At 39.9% G+C, this 25,318-nt stretch overlaps 1 protein-coding gene across 1 annotated transcript in view; it reads right to left on the bottom strand.

The window, feature by feature from the left end:
• Window positions 1-320: 320 nt before the first annotated feature.
• Window positions 321-25,318, bottom strand: part of angpt4 (angiopoietin 4) — a 55,029-nt gene continuing 30,031 nt past the window's right edge. Inside the window, exons 2-9 of the mRNA XM_071386952.1 lie at window positions 14,253-14,408; window positions 12,695-12,816; window positions 7,987-8,219; window positions 6,742-6,854; window positions 6,451-6,552; window positions 5,990-6,156; window positions 4,209-4,339; window positions 321-1,535 (exon numbers count right to left, since the gene is read on the bottom strand). Of these exons, the coding sequence (XP_071243053.1) occupies window positions 1,375-1,535; window positions 4,209-4,339; window positions 5,990-6,156; window positions 6,451-6,552; window positions 6,742-6,854; window positions 7,987-8,219; window positions 12,695-12,816; window positions 14,253-14,408 (1,185 nt within the window). The 3' untranslated portion in view covers window positions 321-1,374. The remainder of the gene's footprint in view (window positions 1,536-4,208; window positions 4,340-5,989; window positions 6,157-6,450; window positions 6,553-6,741; window positions 6,855-7,986; window positions 8,220-12,694; window positions 12,817-14,252; window positions 14,409-25,318) is intronic.

Below are 25,318 nucleotides of genomic sequence, written 5' to 3'. Positions count from 1 at the left end.
CTTAAATGGAAGAAGTTTGGAACCACCAAGACTCTTCCTAGAGCTGGCCACCCAGCCAAACTGAGCAATCGGGGAAGAAGGGCCTTGGTCAGGGAGGTGACCAAGAACCCGATGGTCACTCTGACAGAGCTCCGGAGTTCCTCTGTGGAGATGTGAGAACCTTCCAGAAGGACAACGATCTCTGCAGCATTCCACCAATCAGGCCTTTATGGTAGAGTGGGCAGACGGAAGCCACTCCTCAGTAAAAGGCACATGACAGCCGGCTTGTAGTTTGCCAAAGGCAACTGAGACTCTCAGAACATGAGAAACAAGATTCTAGATGTTTTTCCACTTCGAACTGGTAGGGTCGCTAAACTTTATTAATGGTTTCCTCATGCATAAATGTGGTTGAATTATTAGGGAATTAAGTCAAGGTCAGAATACAGAGTATCTGTAGACACACCTCCGCCACACCTCCATTTATTTCATCTCCACTCCAAACTAATAGTGGGTGAATAGCATTCTATACTCATGCTTAAATTCAAGGTCAGAATGTGCATATAGAGAAAAGTACATAAAAAGGGAATTATGTTCCTTTTATGCACACTTAACTCATGTATTACTGTAGAGATATCCTTAATAGAAAAAACAAGCTTAGAGAAATATTAACAGATTCACACGAAATGGCAGAGCAATGAACCCAAACTTTAAACATACAATCCAGTTAGGCAAAACAATTAAGTCAAAGTTTAGCTCACATTTACAGTACGCAAATACAATTTTGCAAAAAAAAGTAGGAACGTTGAAATATTTCATAAGCAGGCCTCACAGTATGATCTGTCCATATCACATCTTGTCAATCATAAAATATTCTGGCACATTCTGGCCAAAATGTCCTCCATTTCTTTGTCTTGGTGTCTTTATCTGTGGTTTATTTAAAATAGTCATCTTGGCTCATGGATATGAAACATTCCTATATATTCATTTGACATTGTCTTGATGATGACGGCTTCAGAATGTTCTGGAATAAACACTGAGGGTGTGAGGGAGCTGTGTAGATGTGTATTTTTGACATCACTAGTACATTGTGGTAAAGCAAGACATCAGAGGACTGCGAATCTGGCACATTATAGTATATATTAAAAAGAGCTGAGGCCAGATCTACACTGCATAAAGATGCCAAGTGATGGAGACTATCAGTCTGGTCTCTTCTGCTGACTCCCAACGTTTTCGCTTGTACTAAATAACACCCAGTCATCCAGTGACTGATTGATTGTTTATTATTAAAAACATACATTTACACCTGTTTGTCTTTGTCCTGGAGACAATGAGGCAAAGAAATGTCTGTCCCTTTCCCATTCACATCCCTTCTCCTCTCCAAATGACTGTCCGGTCTTAGAAGTCGGATGGTCGGATCATCATGGCTGTCGAACTAAGTGAATAACTCGGTCCCCGAAAGTGATGCCACTTTATGCCGTTTAGCTTGCGGATGTTGTGGCCCACGGTGTAGTAAATGCCATTGAGGTTGGACAGGCCACAAGCGTCAAACCACCAACCTAAAGAACAGAAAGAGTGGTTGGGTTAGAGCAGGATGGACTCAGGGAGATATGTCTTTGTGTTAGCAAAATGGTTACAGCAATTAAAGTGAAACCGACACTTGTGAACAGCTTGCCACACAGTCCTTAAGCCTAAATTAAGAATTTTTTCCCCCTTTTCCAACCAAATTCTTTCTCTCTAACCAAATGTGGTGTTTTGACTCATGGTAGTGGTGTGCTAACCTGCTGTGCATACGGTTCTTATTCCATTTCAAAGCAAACATGGATCCTGTTATGAGAACCACACTCACGCCTCAGAGAGATACTGCAAATTCATCTCTGATTAATCTAATATCACTTCACTGCTGTTTGCTTTGGATGGCATGTGTCAAGAGGTTGTATCCATAAGTGGTTTGATTATGGATGACTATAGTTTCAAACATTTTGAAAGGGGTTCCAGCTGTGCTGGAGCAATTAACTTAAACAACTTTCAGAATCAATCAAAGTTCAAGTATTAAAAAGCTATTTATCTTGGAGTTTGTATGACTGAGGCGGGATGTGTTTTACATAGCACTTAAGAGATAGGAGCTGGAATGCTTGTATCTGGTGAAGATCACAGAAATTGCGTTAATGCCTTGTCTTGTTGTCTTTAGCTCTGGGCCTAGAGTCAAGACCCACTGGGCAAAAACTGATTTAATTAACGTTGTTTCCATATCATTAAAACCAAAAAATTTATATGGGATGACGTTGAATCAACGTGGAAAACTGATTGGATTTGCAATAATTCATCAACGTAAGAGAACTTCTGATATTTTTCACCCAACTTTTAACCTAAATCCAACGACAGGGTGAACTTTTTGGTTGATTTCACATTGAATTGAAATTAGTTGACAACTCAACCCAAAGTAAATTAAAACTAGAAGTTGAAATGACGTCTGTGCCCAGTGGGGAGTCAAGAAGAGAGTAAGCCATTCAGATTGAAACTGCTGTATGGAGTACAATGAGTTTATCAGGGTGTTACACAAAAAGCACAGGAATCTCACACGTAAAATAAAATGATCTGTGACCCTTTAAATCAGTATTTGACCAATACTATAGTACCACAAACAAACTAATAATTATATACAAACATGTAGACCTGAAAAACATATTTTTAGTATGTAGGGATTTACAGTGGGTCCGAAATGATTGACAGCCTTGGTAAAGATGACGCCTTAATAAAGATGAGCAAGAATTACTGTATAAAATAAATAATTCAAATACTGAGCTACAGTATATTGTACGCTCAATAAAATTGGGAAATATATTATTTTATACTAACTAATACAATTGCTCCGAAAAATAGATTTTGTTTAAGTAAAAAATATATATATACAAAAAATGTAGGGGTTAAAATGAACATCCTTGTTTTAATAACTTTCAATAACTATCCTGGCGAGGATAACGGCACTTAGCCTTTTTCTAAAATGTTTTATGAGATTGGAGGACATATTGGGCCAAAAGAGCTCTGTTTTCATGCCATCTTACAGTAGCACCGGTTCCAATCCAAGTGCCGAAGCCGTTTAGCAAACTCCAGCCGTTTACATTTGTTGAATAACATGAAAATAAAGCTCTTTGGCCATGCACACAAGTGGTTGGTTTTGGCGTCGAAAGGAGGAATCATATGCAGAAAAGAACCACATACCTACTGTAAAATATGGTGATGGATTTTTGATGTTATGGGGCTATTTTGCTTCCACTGATCCTTGGGCCCTTGTTAAGGTCAACAGCATCATGAACTTTAAAAAACCTGGTTACCTCTGCCAGGAGGCTGAAACTTGGCCGCAAGTGGATCTATCAGCAAGACAATAACCCCAAGCACATATCAAAATCCACAAAGAAATGGTTAATTGACAACAAAATCAACATTTTGCATGTCTCCGGACTTGAATGCCATTGAAAACCTGTGGTTTGAATTGAAGAGGGCAGTCCATAAGCACAGACAAAGAAATATCAAGGATCTGGAATGATTCTGTATGGAGGCATAGTCTAATATCACTCCAAACGTGTTCTCCAATATCATAAAACATTTTATAAAAAGGCTCACTGCCATTAGCTGGTGAGGTATTGAAAATAGGGGTGTTGATAATTTTGTCCACTAAGGTTTTGAGAAGAAAAAAAGAATCCTTGGTAAACAAAATCAATTTTTATGAGCAATTGAATTAGTATAAAATAATATAATTGTAATGTTTTGGAAATACAATATAGCTCAGTATTTCTATTATTTATTATACACTGTCATTTTTGCTAATCTTTATGATGGGTGTCAATACTTTCAGAGCCCACTGTATATGTCACACCAAGGTACTTAACAATTAAAACAACTGATTAACTTTACTTGAGCTTATACTGTGTTTTTCTTGTCATAACACTGCTGCAAGGTCAACATAATACATGTCACAACACGTCATAAAAAACTGATGGCATGTTATGACATGTTGACACCCACGTAATTTGATGAAAACAAAAACATTATATATTTATGTCATGACTTGAAAGGCATTAGCTATGTTATTAATTTACCAGAGTTAGAAGTCATACTGGCAGCATGCCTCAAGTCAGCTAGCTGTAAGAAAAGGGGTTACTGCTTGTATGTCACTTTCACATAATATAATGCCCTAAATTCCCTCATGGAGGAGAAGTTTTAACCCTTACCCCCAGTCAGCATGAGTGCACACTTGCACAGGCAGTTGTCGTTGTCGGCGTCGCGGGTGCTGAAGCTGGTGCCATGTGATACCAGGCTGCTCTGCTCTCCTGCTGTTCCACTGTAGCCCCACAGGAACAGCCTGCAGATGGGAAAGTCAGCTTGACTGGGACTGATGGATTTCTGATGCCAAAATCACATTTTGAATTCATTCCATAGAAGAAAATAGCTATGAGATAATATTGTGAGGAAAGTTGAAGCTGTAGACTTTTTTTCAAAGTAATTTTACATGGCTTTCAGATATACAATAAGCACTGTATTATTGTCCTTGTAATGGAAAGGCGATATATGATTAATAACAACATTGATATTTATTCCTATATCATTGGATCCAGGATTATTCATGTGCAATGAGTTTTGTTGTGGTGACAAAGACATAGTAAACTTGAACTGTGTACATATTTGCATAGTTCTTGCCAGAAATCCTGTGACTGTTCCCCATTTCTATACTGGCAGCCTAGCTCTGGCTTATATGCTTTATTTGTTGTGGTCCTTTGAGTCAGATAAAGAAATGACCACATCGACATTGTGACTCAGTGTTACTCGTGGTTCAGGCATTTGTCACCACACACCTCATCACAAACTCCTGACCTTGAACAAAGTGAAGCAGACAAACTTCAAGGCTTTGCTTGACACGTCCCACACACTTCGCCTGTCAGCCAGCCAGATCAAGTCCCTACGATCCGTCTCGTACGACCATAGCCTTAGGAAGTAGTTTGGGAGTGGGAGGTCATGCCATTTTTTTCCGGGGATGCAGGAAAAAAAAATGCCTGCACTGAAGAAGTCTAAATCTGAAGAAGTCTATATTGGTCCGCTAATACAGGACTACTAAAGGCATAGTACACTACTTTTGTAAAAACATTTAAACCAAATGTATTTGAGTGTTTACTTGTGGAATATAAAAACCCTAGCATTGAAAGCCCCACGTTGGGCACTACCTTTGGGGCTCCTGAGTGGCGCAGCAGTCTAAGGCACTGCATCTCAGTGCTTGAGGCATCACCACAGACACCCTGGTTCAATTACAGGCTGTATCACAACCGGCCATGATTGGGAGTCCCATAGGGCGGCGCACAATTGGCCCAGTGTCGTCCGGGTTTTGCCAGTGTAGGCTGTCATTGTAAATAAGAATTTGTCCTTAACTGACTTGCCTAGTTAAATACCAACTGAGCCACATCATCAAAAACCACTTGATGTCTCAATGTACTCAATTACTGTAGTGTGCATAGTTTTTCTTCATGGTGATGGAAAGTCTACGGGTACAAACCTAGATGACCAGCCTATGTACAACACAGTAATGTACATTTACATGAAGTCGTTTGTAAGGATGGTAAATTAATACTGCACAAAAGTGGTTGTTTTCCATGTTATTTGATCAAGAAAAATATTTAATTTGATGTGGATGTTTTGTGTCTATGCCCATAACTTTTCACCTTTTGATGTGTTTGAGGACAGGGTGTTGTTATTTCTGTATTCCATTAGAATTACAATTGCAGAGAAAGGGACAGGGCAACAACTTTTACAATTCCAACTATGGAGTCCTGCAAGATACTGTTCTATCGGTCTGCTAATACTAGTAAAGGCCAAGTGCACTACTTATGTGAAAAAATTATATTATCTTTAATTGTTATATATTTTTTGATAAATATTGCTGTGTTCAGCCATGAAAAATATGTTTAGAAAGAGCTACGTTTTCCATATGGACATGGTGAAGTCATAAGGTAGAGTACTGTACCTGTATTGTTGTTTCTCACTGGCCAGTTGGAACTTGTCGTAGTGGGAGTAGGGTGTGTTCCCCTCCCAGTCTCTCAGCTCCACTCTCAGGGCATACTGGGTCTGACTGGTCATCTGAAACGCCAGCTCATTCCCAAGCCAGTGCTCTCCCGCAGGGTCCCCAAAACCCTACAGACAAACATCGGATGATCACACCATTACACAAGGGCATCTTACATCTATATTTTAAGTTCACGTAGTCCATGTTTGATGCTTTGTCAGCTCTTGGCATCTGAACTGGTCTGCCAATGGATGAATAGGTGTCCAAGCTGTCCAATGGATGAATGGGAAAACATTTTACACAGGGACAAGAACATTATTCTCAGCACCTGCACAACAAATCTAACACAGGTAGGTACAGTACAGTAACATCCCTAACGTCAGCTGTGAATTCCAAAGTTGGAGGATGTCAGGAGTACCCACCATTTTGTATTCCATCCATGTTCTCTGGAAGTCCACACTGCCGTTGACCCTGCGCTGGAACAATGTCCAGCCTCCACCACTAGTCTCCATGTCACAAAACACCTGGTGAAACAATAACTAAAATCTAGTCATTGCACTCAGCAACGACAGAGGCACCACTCAAAAAACTTTGATCTATCAGCTGCACTTGGAAAAACTTGACAAGAGAAACTTGACAACTTAAGAGTTGGATTGAAACATGCAGTATACTCAGGATGGATCGCGAGGATGATGACAGTGTTATTTATTCACCTGGGTGGGTTCTGTCATGTTACTGATGTATATGTAGTAGACTCCACTGATGTTGTGTCCTGCTTTATAGGCTTCTGCACAATCACAAAACCTCTGGTCTCTCAGCAATTTCCCTGCACACACACACACACACACACACACACACACACACACACACACACACACACACACACACACACACACACACACACACACACACACACACACACACACACACACACACACACACACACACACACACACACACACACACACACACACACATTTTGAAACAAAGCCACAAGTAAGTGTTTTGTTTAAAATCTACAAAGGGTAGACAACCATCTTATGACAATAATTGAAAGCAGTCTCATTTGAGTTGGGAATGTCTTCAGAAACAGATGCTGACATGTCCTACTCAGGCAAGATGTTGATTGGGAAGTTCAAATGGGAGTTATCAAAGTGTGTGGTTCTGAAGCATGTGAAGTGAATCCAAGACTTGACTCAACACGGCCAAAAACATAATGAAGACAGCTCCCAACCACCTCTCTCTCTATCTCCTTCTCTCGCTCTCTGTATCATTAACGACTGGATGTCATTAAGACCGCACAATTTTCCAGAATGTTAGTTTCATCTGAATTTATGAGTGTGCAATGGTCCCCAAACTTGTACACATTGTGGCCCACCCAAAGTCTTTACATTTTCATGTTGACCCATCAAACAAACAAGCCACGTCTTTAGCTCCAACCCAGCCTTAAGCTGTGACTCTAGAAAGGAACTGGCTCGGATCCATCAGTGGATTCTATTTCCCCAGAAGGGACGTAGGTGTTGATGTTTGATAATGTTTGATCTTTTCATTGCCGTGAAAGTGTGCACTAATGGTGGTTTACAGCATGTCTACTGACTGTCCGTCTGTAGACAGTTGTCACAATGACATTATGAACATTCTATCTATCTGGAGTTAGACACTGGAGTGTACTGGATTTGAATTGACACTTCAACAGAGTGCCGGAGTCTGGTTGAGTTATAACACTCGACTCCCGGACCACCGCTGCAATGTGGTTTGAGCCTTGGTTCGGTCGTTGTCTGTGGCCTTCCTTCCCGTCATTCCTGCTTTATTGTCTGTTCCCCTAACTTCATACTGTTCTGTCGAAAAACCAATTAAAACAACAAAAGGTTGTTCGACTCTGATCTCTTCAGCCGAGTGTGGACTTATCAGAAAGCAACTGCATTTGACAAAACCTGAGCTTCTGAATGTGTTCCTACCTGTACCGGTAGACACCATGTTGATGAGCGTGTGAACCGACTCCATGAGCTGCTGATGCTGCCTTTGCAGGGCTGAGTTGTTGGTGCTGGCCACCCTCAGCTGTCTCTCTAGAGCCTCGATGGCTGTCATCTGGGTCCTCACCAATCCTTGTAGCCTATTCTTCTCCTCCCTCATGTCCTCCAGCTCGTCCCGCTGCTGTGACTCCAACACCTGCACCTTGTTCTCCAAATGACTGAGAAGATAGTTGAAAAGTATATTTCGTAGTATTTTGATTATCAAGCCTTCTTTTGTCGCTTGTTCTCTAAATTGCTCAGCAAAAGGGGCCGGGGGATTATTTGGATAGTCCATCTGTAGATGCTCTACAAACTATCAGCAACATGTGAACTGCATGTCTATTGACTTTCAATGATATACTATGTGCTTTGATAAAGCATTCTACCTCCCTACTGTACCTGCCCTACGTTGATTAACTTCTTGCAACTATAGGGGGTGCTGTTCCGCATTAGCATTTTTTGGTCTCCAAATTAAACTGCCTCGTGCTCAATTCTTGATCGTACAATATGCATATTATTGTTATTATTGGATAGAAAACACTTTCTAGTTTCTATAGCCGTTGGAATTTTGTCTCTGAGTGGTACAGAACTACTTCTACAGCACTTTTCCTGACAGGGAGTCAGATTTCAGAAATTTTGACCCCTGATCTGGGGTCGGTTTTAAGGTGCCTGTAAATGCTATGGAGAAACCGACACTGCCTACGTCTTCCTCTGGGTGTCAGTACGTCATCACGCTTTGAATGGAGTCGATTGCACAATCAGAGCCACTATAAAACAACAAAACGTGGAAGTACCGTTCTTTCCCTTCGCGCGTCTTACGCAAGATGGACATCGGACTTGCCTCCTTCCAAATGGTTGTTTAGCCAGTAATATTTCTCCGGTCATGTTTTTACTCGTTATAGTTGTTAAAAACATCATAATGTAGTTAATTTGAACCGTTTTATAGCAATTTATATCCGTTTAGTGCGATTTTGAGGAATTTCTTTGTCGTGCACTTTGAAGCTTTGGGCACGTTTCGGGGTCTCGGTCGATGTTAGTGGACATTTCGAAGGACAGAGGACATCTATCGACCAAAAGAAGATTAGACCCAAGAAAGGATACATTGCCCAAGAATCTGATGGAAAATCACCTCATAGTAAGAAATATTTAATATGATAAATCGTTGTTCTGTCGAAATATTTTAAACGCATAATCCGCCATTTTGTTTGTTATCGCTTCACTTGGCGAACCCTGTATTGCACAGTAAGGATAATTTTAGAAATGTAAATCAGCGGTTGCATTAAGAACTAATTTGTCTTTCGATTCCTGTCAACCCTGTATTTTTTTGTCAAGTATATGATTAGCTTTCGATTAAACTAGATCACTCTGAAAGATGACGTCCGACATTTTGAGGCTTGATTTGCTACTATTTTCATTGTATAACCACGGTTTTGTATGGCTAAATATGCACATTTTCGAACAAACTCTATATGTATGTTGTAAAATGATGTTACAGGAGTGTCATCGGAAGAATTCTGAGAAGGTTAGTGAAAAAATTAATATATTTTGGCGATGATTACGTTATAGCTCTCTTTGGCTTGAATCGATGCTCTGGTAACGTTTGCACATGTGGTATGCTAACTTATCGATTTATTGTGTTTTCGCTGTAAAACGCTTAGAAAATCTGAAATATTGTCTGAAATCACAAGATCTGGGTCTTTCCATTGCTATGCTTTGTCTATTTTTATGAAATGTTTTATGATGAGTAAATTGGTCATACACGTTGCTCTCTGTAGTAATTCTAGTCAAGTTGTGATGGTCGGTAAATTGTAAACTGTGATTTCTACCTGAAATATGCACTTTTTTCTAACAAAACCTATCCTATACCATAAATATGTTATCAGACTGTCATCTGATGAGGTTTTTTCTTGGTTAGTGGCTATTTATATCTTTATTTGGCCGAATTTGTGATAGCTACTGATGGAGTAAAAAACTGGTGGAGTAAAAAAAGTGGTGTCTTTTGCTAACGTGGTTAGCTAATAGATTTACATATTGTGTCTTCCCTGTAAAACATTTTAAAAAACAGAAATGATGGGTTTATTCACAAGATCTGTATCTTTCATCTGGTGTCTTGGACTTGTGATTTAATGATATTTAGATGCTACTATCTACTTGTGAAGCTATGCTAGCTATGCTAATCAGTGTGTGGGGGGGGTGGGGGGTGATCCCGGACCCGGGGTAGAGGCTCGTGAAAGGTTAATCATTAATCTACAGTTTTGGTGTAAACTTGAACCCTTGCTTTACCAGAATAACCACATTTAAGGTGATAATCACAATGATAGAATAACAAATTGTCACGCCCTGACCTTAGAAATCCTTATATATTCTATATGTTTGGTTAGGTCAGGGTGTGACTCGGGTGGGAAAGTCTATGTTTTCTATTTCTTTGTTTTTGGCCGAGTGTGGTTCCCAATCAGAAGCAGTCTATCTGATTGGGGATCATATATAAGTTGTCATTTTCCTTTTGGGTTTTGTGGGATCTTGTTTTCTGTTTAGTGTCTGTGCCTGACAGAACTGTTCACTTTTGTTTTTTTGTCTTTGTTATTTTGTTTTGGTGTCATCAATAAAAAGACGATGTAGGCCTACCACGCTGCGCCTTGGTCCACTCTTCATTCTACACACGAGAGCCGTTACACAAAGAAGTATTTGAACAGGCCCCGTAGTCTCTTGACAACCAAGCTAACTAATTAACTTTCACTGCTTCCATCTGTAAGTAACTCCAAAAAAACACTAACCATCGAGTAGATAAACCCATGCTCTAGGGTCGTAGCTGAAAATAGATGTGGACTCTGGTTGACTAAACATTGAAACAAGCTAAATGTATGTAACTTGATGAGAGGATAGCAAAGTGAAGATAGCACTAGATGAACAACACTGCAACTGAATGTTTGGCCAAAGCACACATCTGGTGATTCTAAATTTAGCTCAAAGAGTGGATGAAACAGTGTATGTCAGAGGTTTTATAAAGATGTAACCTGCTTCAACTACATCTTTCACAACTGCTGAGCCTGCCTGTCGTCCTCTACATTTGCCACACTACTCTGGATTACTGACCTCTGCCTGACCTGACCTGTCGTTTGCCTGCCCCTGTTTAAATAATAAACTTTTGTTTCTTCAACACTGTCTGCACCTGGGTCATACCTTAAAATGTGATACAGGCATAATGTAACTAAATGCATAGCTCTGTAAACCTGTTGACATTCATACATAGACATCACATTGACGTTACACATACTGTATATGAAAAGATCTCAAACAGGGGTAAGATCCTAGCAGGGTAATTATGAGTTTGGTTGAAACTGCACACAGATATTATTGTTGTAATCCCTACATGTAACAATTTGTACATTCACTGTAATTACACCGGAACAATGTAAAAACTATCTAAATACCAAAAACCATGTAAATAATAGTTATAGCAACACTAAGTGACTTGGGCATTCAAAACCCTTACATTGGCACAGTGAGATCTGAGTTGAGGCACATAGACTTAAACCCATTGTATCATTATCCTATACCGCATACCATATGAGTGATTTCATAGCTTTACAGTAGTGGATGTCAGAGCCAAACAAAATTTGTGCAAAATTATAAATTCAACATGCTGACCATTGCAAAGCAACATAAATTGTGAAAATTATGATTATTCCTAATGCAAATTTATGAGCAGTGAATTATTTTTATGTTGCTGTGGCCTGCTGCTGTTGATTATGGGCACCAGTTCAGTTGTAATGGTGATCAAGAAGCTGAGAAAGGATCCCCTTATAGTCAATTTCCGTAGGATGTAGTGGCCCATTATATTTGTCTACAGTACCCCATATGGACTGCGGTGTACCCAAAACAGAGTGCAAAACAAGATTCAGCTGTGAGCCCCATGTTCTCATTTAAGACAAATTACATCAGTCTATCTGTTACATCCAGAACTTTTATGGGAAATCTATCACATTTCTCAATGAAAACTGTACCCAACTACCTCATCCCCATATTGTTATTTATTTTTTTGCTCCTTTGCACCCCAGTATCTCTACCTGCACATCATCATCTATACATCTATCACTTCAGTGTTAATGCTAACTTGTAATTATTTTGCCACTATGGCCTATTTATTGCCTTACCACCCTAACCTTACTACATTTACACACACTGTACATAGATTTTTCTCATGTGTATTTGACTGTACGTTTATCCCATGTGTAACTCTGTGTTTTTGTTTTTGTCACACTGCTTTGCTTTATCTTGGCCAGGTCGCAGTTGTAAATGAGAACTTGTTCTCAACTGGCCTACCTGGTTAAATAAAGGTGAAATAAAAAAAAATTAAAATAGTTTTGCCAGGGGTTTACTTTTGAGAGTTTTGTTTATATTGTAGTTATTAAGCATTATTTCGAATTTCTCATTACATACATTTTGCTGCAACGTCCACTGTCCAAGATTCCTCAGTACAGGAATAATGTTATGGTTTCAAATATGGTTCTTTGCACTGATATGTCTTTTCAACATACATTATTTTCAGCTCAAAGCTGCAGAAATATGTAACAGCTATTTCAGTTGAGATTGTACCACATGTCTTAATGAGGAAATATCAAACTTATGCAGATATCAAAATGTTATACTCTACCTGTTCTTGTCTTGCAGTTTAGTGATTTTAGAAGTCTGTACCAATAATTCCTTTTCCAGTTTGTTTGTAGATAATGAGTTCTCCAACAACTTGATCTCAATTCTTGATGTCTGGTTCATAACCTACACATAATGACAATAAATGGTAACACTTTACTTAGAGTGGTGATATGTAGCATTCATAAAGCCTCGTCTCACTGCATCGTCAATTATTTCCAAGGTAATGTACAGAACGTCATCCTTTATCACTTCCTTAATGATTACTATGTCACCAAACGTGTTACCAAATAAACAGATTTCACCAACTTGTGAGCAATGTTTAAAAAAATTACATTCCACAGTTTTATTCTGTTGACCAGAGAGACAAAATAGCATTATGAGGCTATGCAGAACTTTTACCTCTGATGGTGTTCTTGAGCCAAAAGGGGTCCTATAATTGGACAGAAATATTTACCAGAAATGACCTTATTGGACAGAGAGCGGTAATCTTCCCTAAACAAATGAGCAAACATTTTGCCTAAAACTAAGGATTGCTGTGGTTTCATGAGATAATAAATTGATTTATATTATACTGAACAAAAATATAAACGCAACATGCAACAATTTCAAAGATTTTACTAAGTTACAGTTCATATGATAAATCAATCAATTGAAATAAATAAATTAGAACCCAATCTATGGATTTCGCATGACTGGAAATACAGATATGCATCTGCTCACAGATACCTTCACAATGGGTCTCAGGATTTCGTAACGGTATTTTTGTGCATTCAAATTGCCATCAATAAAATGCAATTGTGTTCATTGTCCGTAGCTTATGCCTGCCTGCCTGCCTGCCCATACCATAACCCCACCATGTGGCACTCTGTTCACAACGTTGACATCAGCAAACCGCTCTCCCACACGACGCCATAAACAAGATCTGTTGTTGTGAGGCCGGTTGGATGTACTGCAAAATTCTCTAAAACAACGTTTGGTAGAGAAATTAATATTAAATTATCTGGCAATAGCTCTGGTGGAAATTCCTGCAGTCAGCATGCCAATCTGTGGCAACGTGTTGTGTGACAAAATCGCACATCTTAGAGTAGCCTTTTATTGTCCCCAGCACAAGGTGCACCTGTGTAATGATCATGCAGTTTAATCAGCTTCTTGATATGCCCCACCTGTCAAGTGGATGGATTATCTTGGCAAAGGAGAAATGCTTACTAACAGGGATGTAAACAAATTTGTGCACAACATTTTAGAGAAATAAACTTTGTGTGTATCAAACATTTCTGGGATCTTTTATTTCAGCTCATGAAATATGGGACCAACACTTTACATGTTGTGTTTATATTTTTGTGTAGTGTATATCATTTGAACCAAACAGCAGACATTCAAGCCTAATATTAACGTCTATTAGCAACTTAAGTTCCATAGTGTGTCTCTTAGGATATATTTTTGTAGAGTATAAGTTTTTGTTTCATGCATATCCTCGTTGTTAATTAGTTTTATAGAACATCTCATTTAAGAAGCATCTTTGAGATTATGATCACATATAACTCAGATGTAGCCATTACCTTAGCCTCGACAGCGTTTAACTTGTGGGTCTGTTCTGCAGTCTGAGTCAACAGGTTAGTTCCGATTTCCAGCATGGTAGCAGTCTGGTTGTGTACTGCATGGTCTTGAATATGCCCCATCTCCATCTTGATGTTTTCCTGGATATACTTTTCTAGCTGCAGACACACAAAAACAAATGTTTAACTTCTAGAGCCCCAGGTTTTTGTATTCTACAGTAGATTAATTTCAGTTTACCTTCCCACCTTGTGCAGTAATTGTTCCATATTTTGGAGGGTAAGTATGGAAACAAATTATGCATAAATTAGGAAAAGGTTGTTGTGAAAAATGTATATTATAAAATAATTTTTATCTCTCACATACAGTGACAGATGATCTGAAATCTCAACATTTCAAGTCATTGAGTTCAGTCAGAGTGGCACAAATTTCTACATTGCTTTAAATAACCACAATGCCTGAGCACCCCAGGGTGAGGACAGGCTGTTTGTTATAAGAGACATACTGCATCCCTCTTTGTAGTCATCCTATGACCTGGGCTCTTTGGGAACATGCACTGGTGCCAGCAAAGGTGCGGAGAAGTGGCCTCTAACTCAAACTCAGCACAAATAAATACTCGGTCCCCACGATATCAGAAAACACTGAGAAACAGAGGGAGCAGATACATTTATCTTAACTGTAACAAACACAGGAATCCCTGGGGTATATTTCTAATGTGGTCAGTAGAACATTAGAGTGATAGCGTTTTAAAGGTTCAAGTTATTCACAGGCATCAGTGTGCCCTTGGTTTGTTGACAAGACAAAAACGACCAGAGGAAGTAGATGGAATATGGCCAATTTTCCTCGTCAAGGTTCCCTTGACACTCTAATTACTTTTGCAATGGCTAATAACTCCACCTGATTCAGCCATGGCAGGGACCGGAGGTTTAGTGGGGGGAAATTAATTGACATAAACAAGAAACAAAAAGGTCACGTTTTTTTGTTGGTTCCCCAAAGACACAGTGTGCTTTTACTGGTTAATTGACCCTTGCTTCCTGCCTTTGGATTAAAATTACACAAGACCTGCCCATAATATGAGTTTGGGAACACAGCTACACTTTCTAAGGGTCTGTTAAACTGCTGTTAATTTAAACCAGATGTCTCGTTCTTTCTGATCCTAGTACCTCGGAGTGACTGTGTGACCAAACAGCCCTAATAAAAAAGGGAACTGGCACTGATAAAGAACTAGGTACCAACTGCATAGAAGTGTGTCTGGAACTATTGCAGGGGAGTCATTTAAGCTAAACCTAGGGTATGGCAGTGTGACAGGGAATTTCCCTCCAAGGAATTGTTATAAAATTGAAGCTCATTTACTGCATTTCTACACAATTTAAAAACTTTGAGAACAGCAAAAACAAGCAAAATTGACTCCAGCCATTATCACCTTGTTGATGTAGCTTCATTCACCTCAGTCAATAGGGGACTTAACATTCTACAAACCCATGTCATACAAGAATTATCTGCTACGCACTAGCTCAGCATCTGCTCTGTTTTGAGAGAAGCTGCAGCTGAAGTTTCCTGCAGCTGAGTCGATGGGCTCTCCATAAAGCCAGCCAGCCAGCCATACAAACAGCCTTCCCTCCCGCTCCCAGGTGTTTGCATGGTCCTAAAGTCAGTCCTTCTAATACCGCTAAATTATATTTGTCTATTTATCAAGATTGTAATGATTTTAGTAGCCTATTTTAAACTGTTGGTGTTGCTGCCCTGGGTGACTGTTGGGTGACTGCCCTGCCACACCCAATTGACGACCCATATTTTATTAGCACTTACTTGTAACCTTCAAGCTGCTGTGAAGGCTGGTATCACATACAATAAATCTCCATCCCAGCATTAGTGAGACATTACAGGTCAATCATACACAGTCATACCAAATGGTCTCATTGCATGACAAGTGAACACATCAAGATGTTCACTCAAAGAATGCACACATTAGTTGAAAATCACTGCCACACTGCCAAAAACCTGCATATTCAAAACGTCCAATTTAGCAAGTAAGTGAGTGGTTAGCGAATGGTTAGGGGTGGGTTAGGGATTAGTTAGTGATTTGGGGTAAAGCATGGAAACTAGTTAAGGTTAGGATTAGAGATAGGCCTAGATTAGATTTTTTTTAACCGTTAGGGTACATCAAAAAATGTAAACAGGCATGGATTCATACACCATCACGCATACCTGGGTTCAAATAAAGAGTGTTTGCTCGAGCGTGTCTGGGGTGCCAGATGGGTGAGTTTGTACTTTTTTTGACTATTCGATTGGTTCCATTGTACAAGGCAAACTCAATCAAGCACAGGTAAAGTATTTTAAAGATTTCTAATACTATTTGAAGCCAGGTTTGTCGTGAACTGTGAAACACCGTTGTAAATAATCTCAGAATTCATTTGCTATAATTCATCGTATGATTATTACATTTGAAAAGACAATTCCTGAAATTGGGGATACAGGGTAACCGAAACAAAAGTTCTCCAATTTAAGACATTTTGCAATTGAGTCCAAAGCTTAAACACATACAGTGTCCTTGGCCAGTCGCACACGTTTCTCTGTAATCCCCCCAAATCCTTAATATCTTTGGGGTTTGCCTCTGTCTAGGTTGCTGCCTGAAGTCAACCACTCCACTCGGCTGAACAAAACAATAACTTCCTGCTCCTGGGCTCTTGACTGCTTTCCAGTAGAACTATTAGTAGTAAAACCATTTTAATCCTCCATCACTTCACTCTCATATGACAAGCCCAAACAAGGACTGAAGCAATGGCCTGAGGTTCTGTTGCTAAATTCATTTCCAGTGGCATGGAGGAAGGCCTCCGTTAAACTAGAAAAGTTAGATAGATTTGAATAATTAATTTCCTAATAAAGATAAGAAAGTGTGGTAAGAAGGGGTTTCCTTAAACCTCAGATTAATTGGGATAAGAGCGAATATTCCAATAACTTGAGTAAAAACTAATGTTGCATTATGTGTTCGTTCACTGGTATTCATGAAGACATGGTGGAATCGAGGGAAGTATTTTAGACACTTAGTCGTTAGAGTCCTTCAAATTTCAGGTAGGCTGATTTGATTTTGTAGACTATGACTGTATCAATTTAAAATATATTAAAGCCTCCAGCTTTGACATTAAACCCCTTGTCTGCATCATCTAATTGCAATACCACACATAACTTCAGCTACAATGACATATTTTGTTAAGGCCAGACAGCAACCGTCTGCGGGGCATATCTGGTTGTTTTGTGACACAAATGGGTCAGTGCACATCATATGGCTCAGATATTGTCTGAATGTGGGATATTCACACTTTCCTATGGGCCAGATCTGGCTTGAGGTAAGTGGCCCGAACAGCTTCCTGTAGTTGCTGGCCCATTTTTGGAATGAATGTGAGCTGCATTTATCTTGCTGGGAAAGTTCTGGCCTTTTCATGGCCAAGATCTTGGTTATAACTGTGAGCATAAGCCATTGCATTAGTTTGTGGAGCTAACGCAACTATTCTGGTCTCAGGCAAGGTTACTCAACACGTTACAAGGACATCAATGGCAAAAGTGCATAAAGATGGCTGAATACAGATATGACGTCATTGTGTTAGCACTATGTGTTAAGACGATTGTTATGAATGATACTGCAACACTCAAAGGTCTTATGGCTGGTTTCATAAAGGTGTTATTTTTTCCTCTCTTTTTATGTCTCATAGAGAGAAAATGGATAGGTTTAAAAGATCAGCTGGTTCTACATGATATGGGATAAAGATGTTACTATAGAATACAGACAGAGCCATCTTGGGTGCTGCACAAACATATTCCAATTGATAAACACAGCATGAAGCATTCTTATCGCTGAAAGTCCACAATGTGGATGTTTTGGTATCATCTGGGAGATGCATGGAAAACTCCCCTGAACATTGCTCAGTTTAACCTTTAACCTCAATACAAACCAAATGTGTTTATGTTGGACGGATCGGAAAACATTGTCCGCCTTCAAATGTCACTCTAAAAGAGTGTTCTGCAACAACATTATGTAAATGTTATTGTTATGTATAATGGTTTCTAAAATATTGTTTAATTTGTGTTCATAGGACAGCATAGTTTTTACAGAGAGTCATGTTGTTGAATGTTCAATTGTCCCTCTTTTTCATCACTCAGTTAGAGAAGCAGTTTCAGCATCTTTTGTATGCTGGTTTGAATCTAATTGTATGAAGTTGTGGGAGTTTTGTGGAGGCCTAATTTGGGCTAAACTTATTTTAATTTTATATGATTATCTAAACTCTAGTACATTATCCTCCACCACACACTGAAAATAAAACAATGACCAACCACTGAAATACAACCTTCAAAATTAGTTTAGAAACTCTTATTTTGGGTATTTCTTATTACCATGGATGTTTGAGTAAAGAAGGGCAAAAAATTTACTCCACACCAGGTGGCAGTTGGCAGGCACAAGATACAATGATGTACTGATGATTGAGAAGAGCTAGCGTGTTTACAAAGCTTTAGGGTCTTATGTATGGAAGTGGGCTATGCTAATATTGACCTAAACATACCTTCCATTTTACGTGGTGCCAAGCAACATCTAATCCCTGATGAAAAGTGACCACTGTGGATTCTTCATTACCCACAATCCTCTAGCTGAAAACTTCCCACAATAACAGGTAATCAAAAACATATTGTTATGTAGAATATTATCTGTTTAGTGTACACAGCATTCAAGTCCATTCCTATCACATTGTACTGTTCTGTTGCTGCAACCTAAAATATATAATGACTATGACTGTTCTGTGTAAGCCTCGCAACACTCTCTGAGTATGTGGGAGGGTCAGGGGGAGGTTGCTAATCCCCTACAAACAAGCTGCAACAAACATCTCACTCATCCAGGGCCAAATCAGGACCAGATGGACAAAGTCAACAATGGGTACTGCAAGCAAGCTAAAGGTCTTGTTTTATGCCCTTTCTCTAGCTCTGTCAACATGTACAGTGCATTCGGAAAGTATTCAGACCCCTTGACTTTTTCCACATTCTAAAATTGATTAAATCGTTTTTTCCCCTTCACCAATCTACACACAATGCCCCATAATGACAAAGCAGAAACAGATTTTTAGAAATATTTGCAAATGTATTAAAAATATCTGTAACGTTCGTCTTGCGGAGAGAGATTGGACCAAGGCGCAGCGGGTGATGAAGACATGAATTAATTTATTTAACAAGACGTAAACGAACACTAACACGAAAATATACTTGAAAAATTACAAAACAACAAAACGACGTAGACAGACCTGAACTTGAGCACTTACATAAACACGAAGAACGCACGAACAGGAACAGACTACACAAACGAAACAGTCCCGTGTGGTAACACATACAGACACGAGATACAATCACCCACAAACAAACAGTGTGAACAGCCTACCTAAATATGGTTCTCAATCAGAGGAAACGTAAAACACCTGTCCCTGATTGAGAACCATATCAGGCTAGTTAACATGAACCCAACATAGAAACACATAACATAGAATGCCCACCCAACTCACGTCCTGACCCACTAAAACAACCAATTAACACAATAACTAGGGTCCGAACGTGACAATATCACATTTACATAAGTATTCAGACCCTTTACTCAGTACTTTGTTGATGCACCTTTGGCAGCGATTACAGCCTCGAGTCGTCTTGGGTATGAAGCTACAAGCTTGGCACACCTATATGTGGGGAGTTTCTCCCATTCTTCTCTGCAGATCCTCTCAAGCTCTGTCAGGTTGGATGGGGAGCGTCGATGCACCGATATTTTCAGGTCTCTCCAGAGATGTTCAATTGGGTTAAAGTCCGGGCTCTGGCTGGGCCAGACAAGGACATTCATAGATTTGTCCCAAAGCCACTCCTGCATTGTCTTGGCTGTGTGCTTAGGGTCGGTGTCCTGTTGGAAGGTGAACATTCGCCCCAGTCGGAGGTCCTGAGCACTCTGGAGCAGGTTTTCATCAAGGATCTCTCTGCACTTTAACCCGTTCATCTTTCCCTCGACCCTGATTAGTTGCCCAGTCCCTGCCGCTGAAAATCATGCTCAAAACATGATGCTGCCACCACCATGCTTTACCGTAGGGATGGTGCCAGGTTTCCTCCATGCTTGGCATTCAGGACAAAGTGTTCAATCTTGGTTTCATAAGACAATAGAATCTTGTTTCTCATGGTCTGAGTCCTTTAGGTACCTTTTGGCAAAGTCTCAGTGGGCTGTCATGTGCCTTTTACTGAGGAGTGGCTTCCGTCTGGCCACTCTACCATAAAGACCTGATTGCTGGAGTACTGCAGAGATGGTTGTTTTTCTGGAAGGTTCTCCCATGTCAGCAGAGGAACTCTGGAGCTCTGTCAGAGTGACCATTGGGTTCTTGGTCACCTCCCCGACCAAGGCCCTTCTCCCCTGATTGCTCAGTTTGGCTGGGCAGCCAGCTCTAGGAAGAGTCTTGGTGGTTCCAAACTTCTTCCATTTAAGATTGATGGAGGCCACTGTGTTCTTAGGGACCTTCAATGATGCCGAAATGATTTGGTTCCCTTCCCCAGATCTGTGCCTCGACACAATCCTGTCTCGGAGTTCTAAGGACATTTCCTTCGACCTCATGGCTTGGTGTTTGCTCTGACTTGCACTGTCAACTGTGGGACCTGTGTGTGCCTTTCCAAATCATGTCCAATCAATTGAATTTACCACAGGTGGACTCCAATATAGTTGTAGAAACATTTCAAGAGGGATCAATGGAAACTGAATGCACCTGAGCTCAATTTCGAGTCTCATAGCAAAGTGTCCGAATACTTAATAAGGTATTTCAGTTTTTATTTTTAATACATTTGCAAAATGTCTAAAAACCCTGTTTTTCGCTTTGTTATTATGGGGTATTGTGTGTAGATTGATGAGGGGAAAAACGTAATTTCAGAATAAGGCTGTAATGTAACAAAATGTGGAAAAGTCAAGGGGTCTGAATTCTTTCCGAATGTACCGTATATAGTGCATTGCCTTGTGCCCTCTATGTCTCTTGCCTACAGTGCCTTGTTTCAAAGACCAGTGTAATAATACATCAATCTCAGACCCCCTTTGTCCTCCTCAGCTTCCATTCATGGCAAATGTTACCCGAAGAGGGAAGTAGGTGATGGTTGCGTTAGAAAGGCATTATTTGCTATGGTGCAGGGCCATAACCCGCATACTATACTATATGAATGCCTGGTTGGGGGCAGGGTTGGGTATGTTACTTTCTAAATGTAATCCATTACATTTACTAGTTACTGTCCAAAATTGAAACCAGTAACGTAACTTTTGGATTACCCAAACTCAGTAACATAATCTGACTATTTTCAGTTACTTTTGGATTACTTTACTCAAGAGGCATTAGAAGAAGACAAAGAGGATCCATCAAACGTATTTGGTGTGTCATCATAGTAGTCTCTGACTTGTTGTCAGACTTGCTCAGGTGGAACAAACTTAAACTTCCACCTTTTTATAATAATTAATTGAATGTCATTGAGAAAACAGACAGGTGTCAATGTATTTTTTTGCAAAAACATCCTTGCCAAATTTAAAAGTAATCAAAGAAGTAATCATCTAGTTTTTCGAAAGTATCTGTAATCTGATTACAAATACTTTTGCTGGTAACGTAACTGATTACAGTAAAAACATTTTTAACTCAGATTACATGTAACTGATTACAGTTACGTAATCAGATTACATGTAATCAGTTAGACTCAAACCCTGGTTGGGAGGATATGGTTTTAAGATGACCATAGGGGATGATACTGTGTATATGCATATGGAGTTCAAACCCAAAACACATATAAGGTCCTGCTTATCAATCTTGTTAACCTTTTCTCAATACAGGGGGTGCTGTTTCCACTTTGGAAAATATCGTCTCCAAATTAAACTGCCTCATACTCAATTCTTGCTCGTACAATATGCATATTATTATTACTATTGGATAGAAAACAATCTCTAGTTTCTAAAACCGTTTGAATTATGTCTGTGGGTGAACCAGAACTCTTTCTACAGCGAAAATCATGACAGGACATGCGAAGGTCTGAAAACTAGGCTCTGATCTCGGATCAGTTTAAAACTCTGTGTGTGCCCTATGGATCGAAATGAACTGCACCCGCCTTCCCCTGGATGTCAGTAACCAATGAGAAGTGGAATGGTGTTTCTATGTATTTCTCAGAGCTTATAAAAGGGCAAGGAACGAGGTGCGCTCTCTTTTCGACTTCCGCCATTACGCAACGCAAGACCCCAGGATAGCATTTTGAAACGCTCAGTTATCGGCCTTAGATATGTCCGTCTGTAATTTAATTCGGTATAGGTGTTATAAACATCATAACGAAGTTATTTGAAACCGATTTATATCAGTTTATGCGAGTATATTGCTATTTTCGGAGTTTTCGGAGTATTGCGTTTGAGGATTTGGACATGTGTGTGCCACGTAGCTACTGTTAGCTGCTAGTTCCGAAGTTGAAGTGGACGTTTTACAACAAAGCAACGATTATTTTGGACAAAAGGACACCTTGCCCAAGATTCTGATGGAAGCTCGTCCAAAAGTAAGAGCTATTTATGATTTTATTCCGTATTTATGTGGAAAAATGTAAACGCATTTTTCGGCCATTATTGCGGCACTAGTCTGGCTGTAACGCACACTGTATGTCTAGTAACGTTAATTTTAAAAATCTAAATCAGCGGTTGCATTAATAACCAATGCATCTTTCATTAGCTGTCCAACCTGTATTTTTTTAGTCAATCTAATCGATAAATAATCGTAAACTTAGGTGCCCTTCCAAGATGGCGCCGGCCAGAATGCATGCCATGTTTTGACTGATTACATAGCATAACCACGATTTGTGATGCTAAATATGCACATTTTCGAACAAACTCTATATGCATTGTGTAATATGATGTTACAGGACTGTCATCTGAAGAATTCTGAGAAGGTTAGTGAAAAAATGTATATATTTTGGTGGTGATAACGTTATCGCGCTTTTTGCCTGGAATCAATGCTGGGGTGATGTTAGCTCATGTGGTATGCTAATATAACGATATATTGTGTTTTCGCTGTAAAACACTTAGAAAATCTGAAATATTGTCTGGATTCACAAGATGTTGGGCTTTCATTGGCTGTACGCTGTGTATTTTTCAGAAATGTTTTAAGATGAGTAATTAGGTAATACACGTTGCTCTCTGTAGTTATTCTAGTTGCTTTGGGTGAGTTTTGTGATAGTGGCTGCAATGGTAAACTGTGATTTATACCTGAAAAATGCAAATTCTTCTAAAAAAACATATGCTATACCATAAATATGTTATCAGACTGTCATCTTATGAAGTTGTTTCTTGGTTAGTGGCTATATCTATCTTTATTTAGTCGAAATTGTGATAGCTGCCCATGCAGGAAAAAAATGGTGGAGAAAAAAAAGTTGTGTCTTTTGCTATCGTGGTTAGCTAATAGATTTACATATTGTGTCTTCCCTGTAAAACATTTTAAAAATCAGAATTTTGATGGCTGGATTCACAAGATCTGTATCTTTCATCTGGTGTCTTGGACTTGTGATTTAATGATATTTAGATGCTAGTATTTACTTGTGACGCTATGCTAGGCTATGCTAGTCAGCTTTTTTACTGTGGGGGGTGCTCCTGGATGAGTACCAAGTAAAAGTTAATCAAAGACCTATTATTTCAAGCCATTTGATTTGGCACACAGATTACCTCATTTTTGAAACACGGGATTTGACGTTACATGTAGCCCTACTTATTTTATTAACTATGATAATAAATAGCCCCCACATGACTATTAATACTAGCTATTAACAAACTCCGTTGTCAATGTGTTTTCACAGATGGCATTTGACGGACATCTAAGATTAACAACATTTTGTAACTCAGGTACTGTTGAGTCTGTCCATCTACAGATGTAGGATCTGTCACGACTTCCGCCGAAGTTGGCTCCCCTGCCTGTTCGGGCGGTGCTCGGCGGTCGTCGTCACCGTCCTACTAGCCGCCACCAATCCCTTTTTCGTTTGTCTGTTTGTTTTGTCTTATTAGTTTCACCTGTGTTTCTGTTGTTTGGTTTAATGAGCTTCCCTATTTTTAGTAGGTGGACCCGCCCTTGTTTTGTGCGGGATTGTCTTTATGTTACGTGTGTGCGGTTTAGGTAGAGGTGGATTTATTTTCTTATACTTGGCACCCTGTGTTTTTTGGGTTGTCACGTTGTTGTCCGCGCCCTGTATTGTTGGGCTTATCATTTTGTGTGCCGAAGTAAAGAGCACTTTTCCCCAGTGGAACTCTCTGCGTCTGATTCCTTCACCCACCTAGTCCCGCGTGACAGGATCTTAATTTTATTACATTTACATTTACATTTAAGTCATTTAGCAGACGCTCTTATCCAGAGCGACTTACAAATTGGTGCATTCACCTTATGATATCCAGTGGAACAACCACTTTACAATAGTGCATCTAACTCTTTTAAGGGGGGGGGGGGGGGTTAGAAGGATTACTTTATCCTATCCTAGGTATTCCTTAAAGAGGTGGGGTTTCAGGTGTCTCCGGAAGGTGGTGATTGACTCCGCTGACCTGGCGTCGTGAGGGAGTTTGTTCCACCATTGGGGTGCCAGAGCAGCGAACAGTTTTGACTGGGCTGAGCGGGAACTGTACTTCCTCAGAGGTAGGGAGGCGAGCAGGCCAGAGGTGGATGAACGCAGTGCCCTTGTTTGGGTGTAGGGCCTGATCAGAGCCTGAAGGTACGGGGGTGCCGTTCCCCTCACAGCTCCGTAGGCAAGCACCATGGTCTTGTAGCGGATGCGAGCTTCAACTGGAAGCCAGTGGAGAGAGCGGAGGAGCGGGGTGACGTGAGAGAACTTGGGAAAGTTGAACACCAGACGGGCTGCGGCGTTCTGGATGAGTTGTAGGGGTTTAATGGCACAGGCAGGGAGCCCAGCCAACAGCGAGTTGCAGTAATCCAGACGGGAGATGACAAGTGCCTGGATTAGGACCTGCGCCGCTTCCTGCGTGAGGCAGGGTCGTACTCTGCGAATGTTGTAGAGCATGAACCTACAG

Source organism: Salvelinus alpinus, chromosome 2 (genome assembly GCF_045679555.1).
Source record: "Salvelinus alpinus chromosome 2, SLU_Salpinus.1, whole genome shotgun sequence".
NCBI lineage: Eukaryota > Metazoa > Chordata > Actinopteri > Salmoniformes > Salmonidae > Salvelinus > Salvelinus alpinus.
The sequence above is the reverse complement of the archived record's forward strand: the minus strand, read 5'-3'. Positions and strand labels throughout refer to the sequence as shown.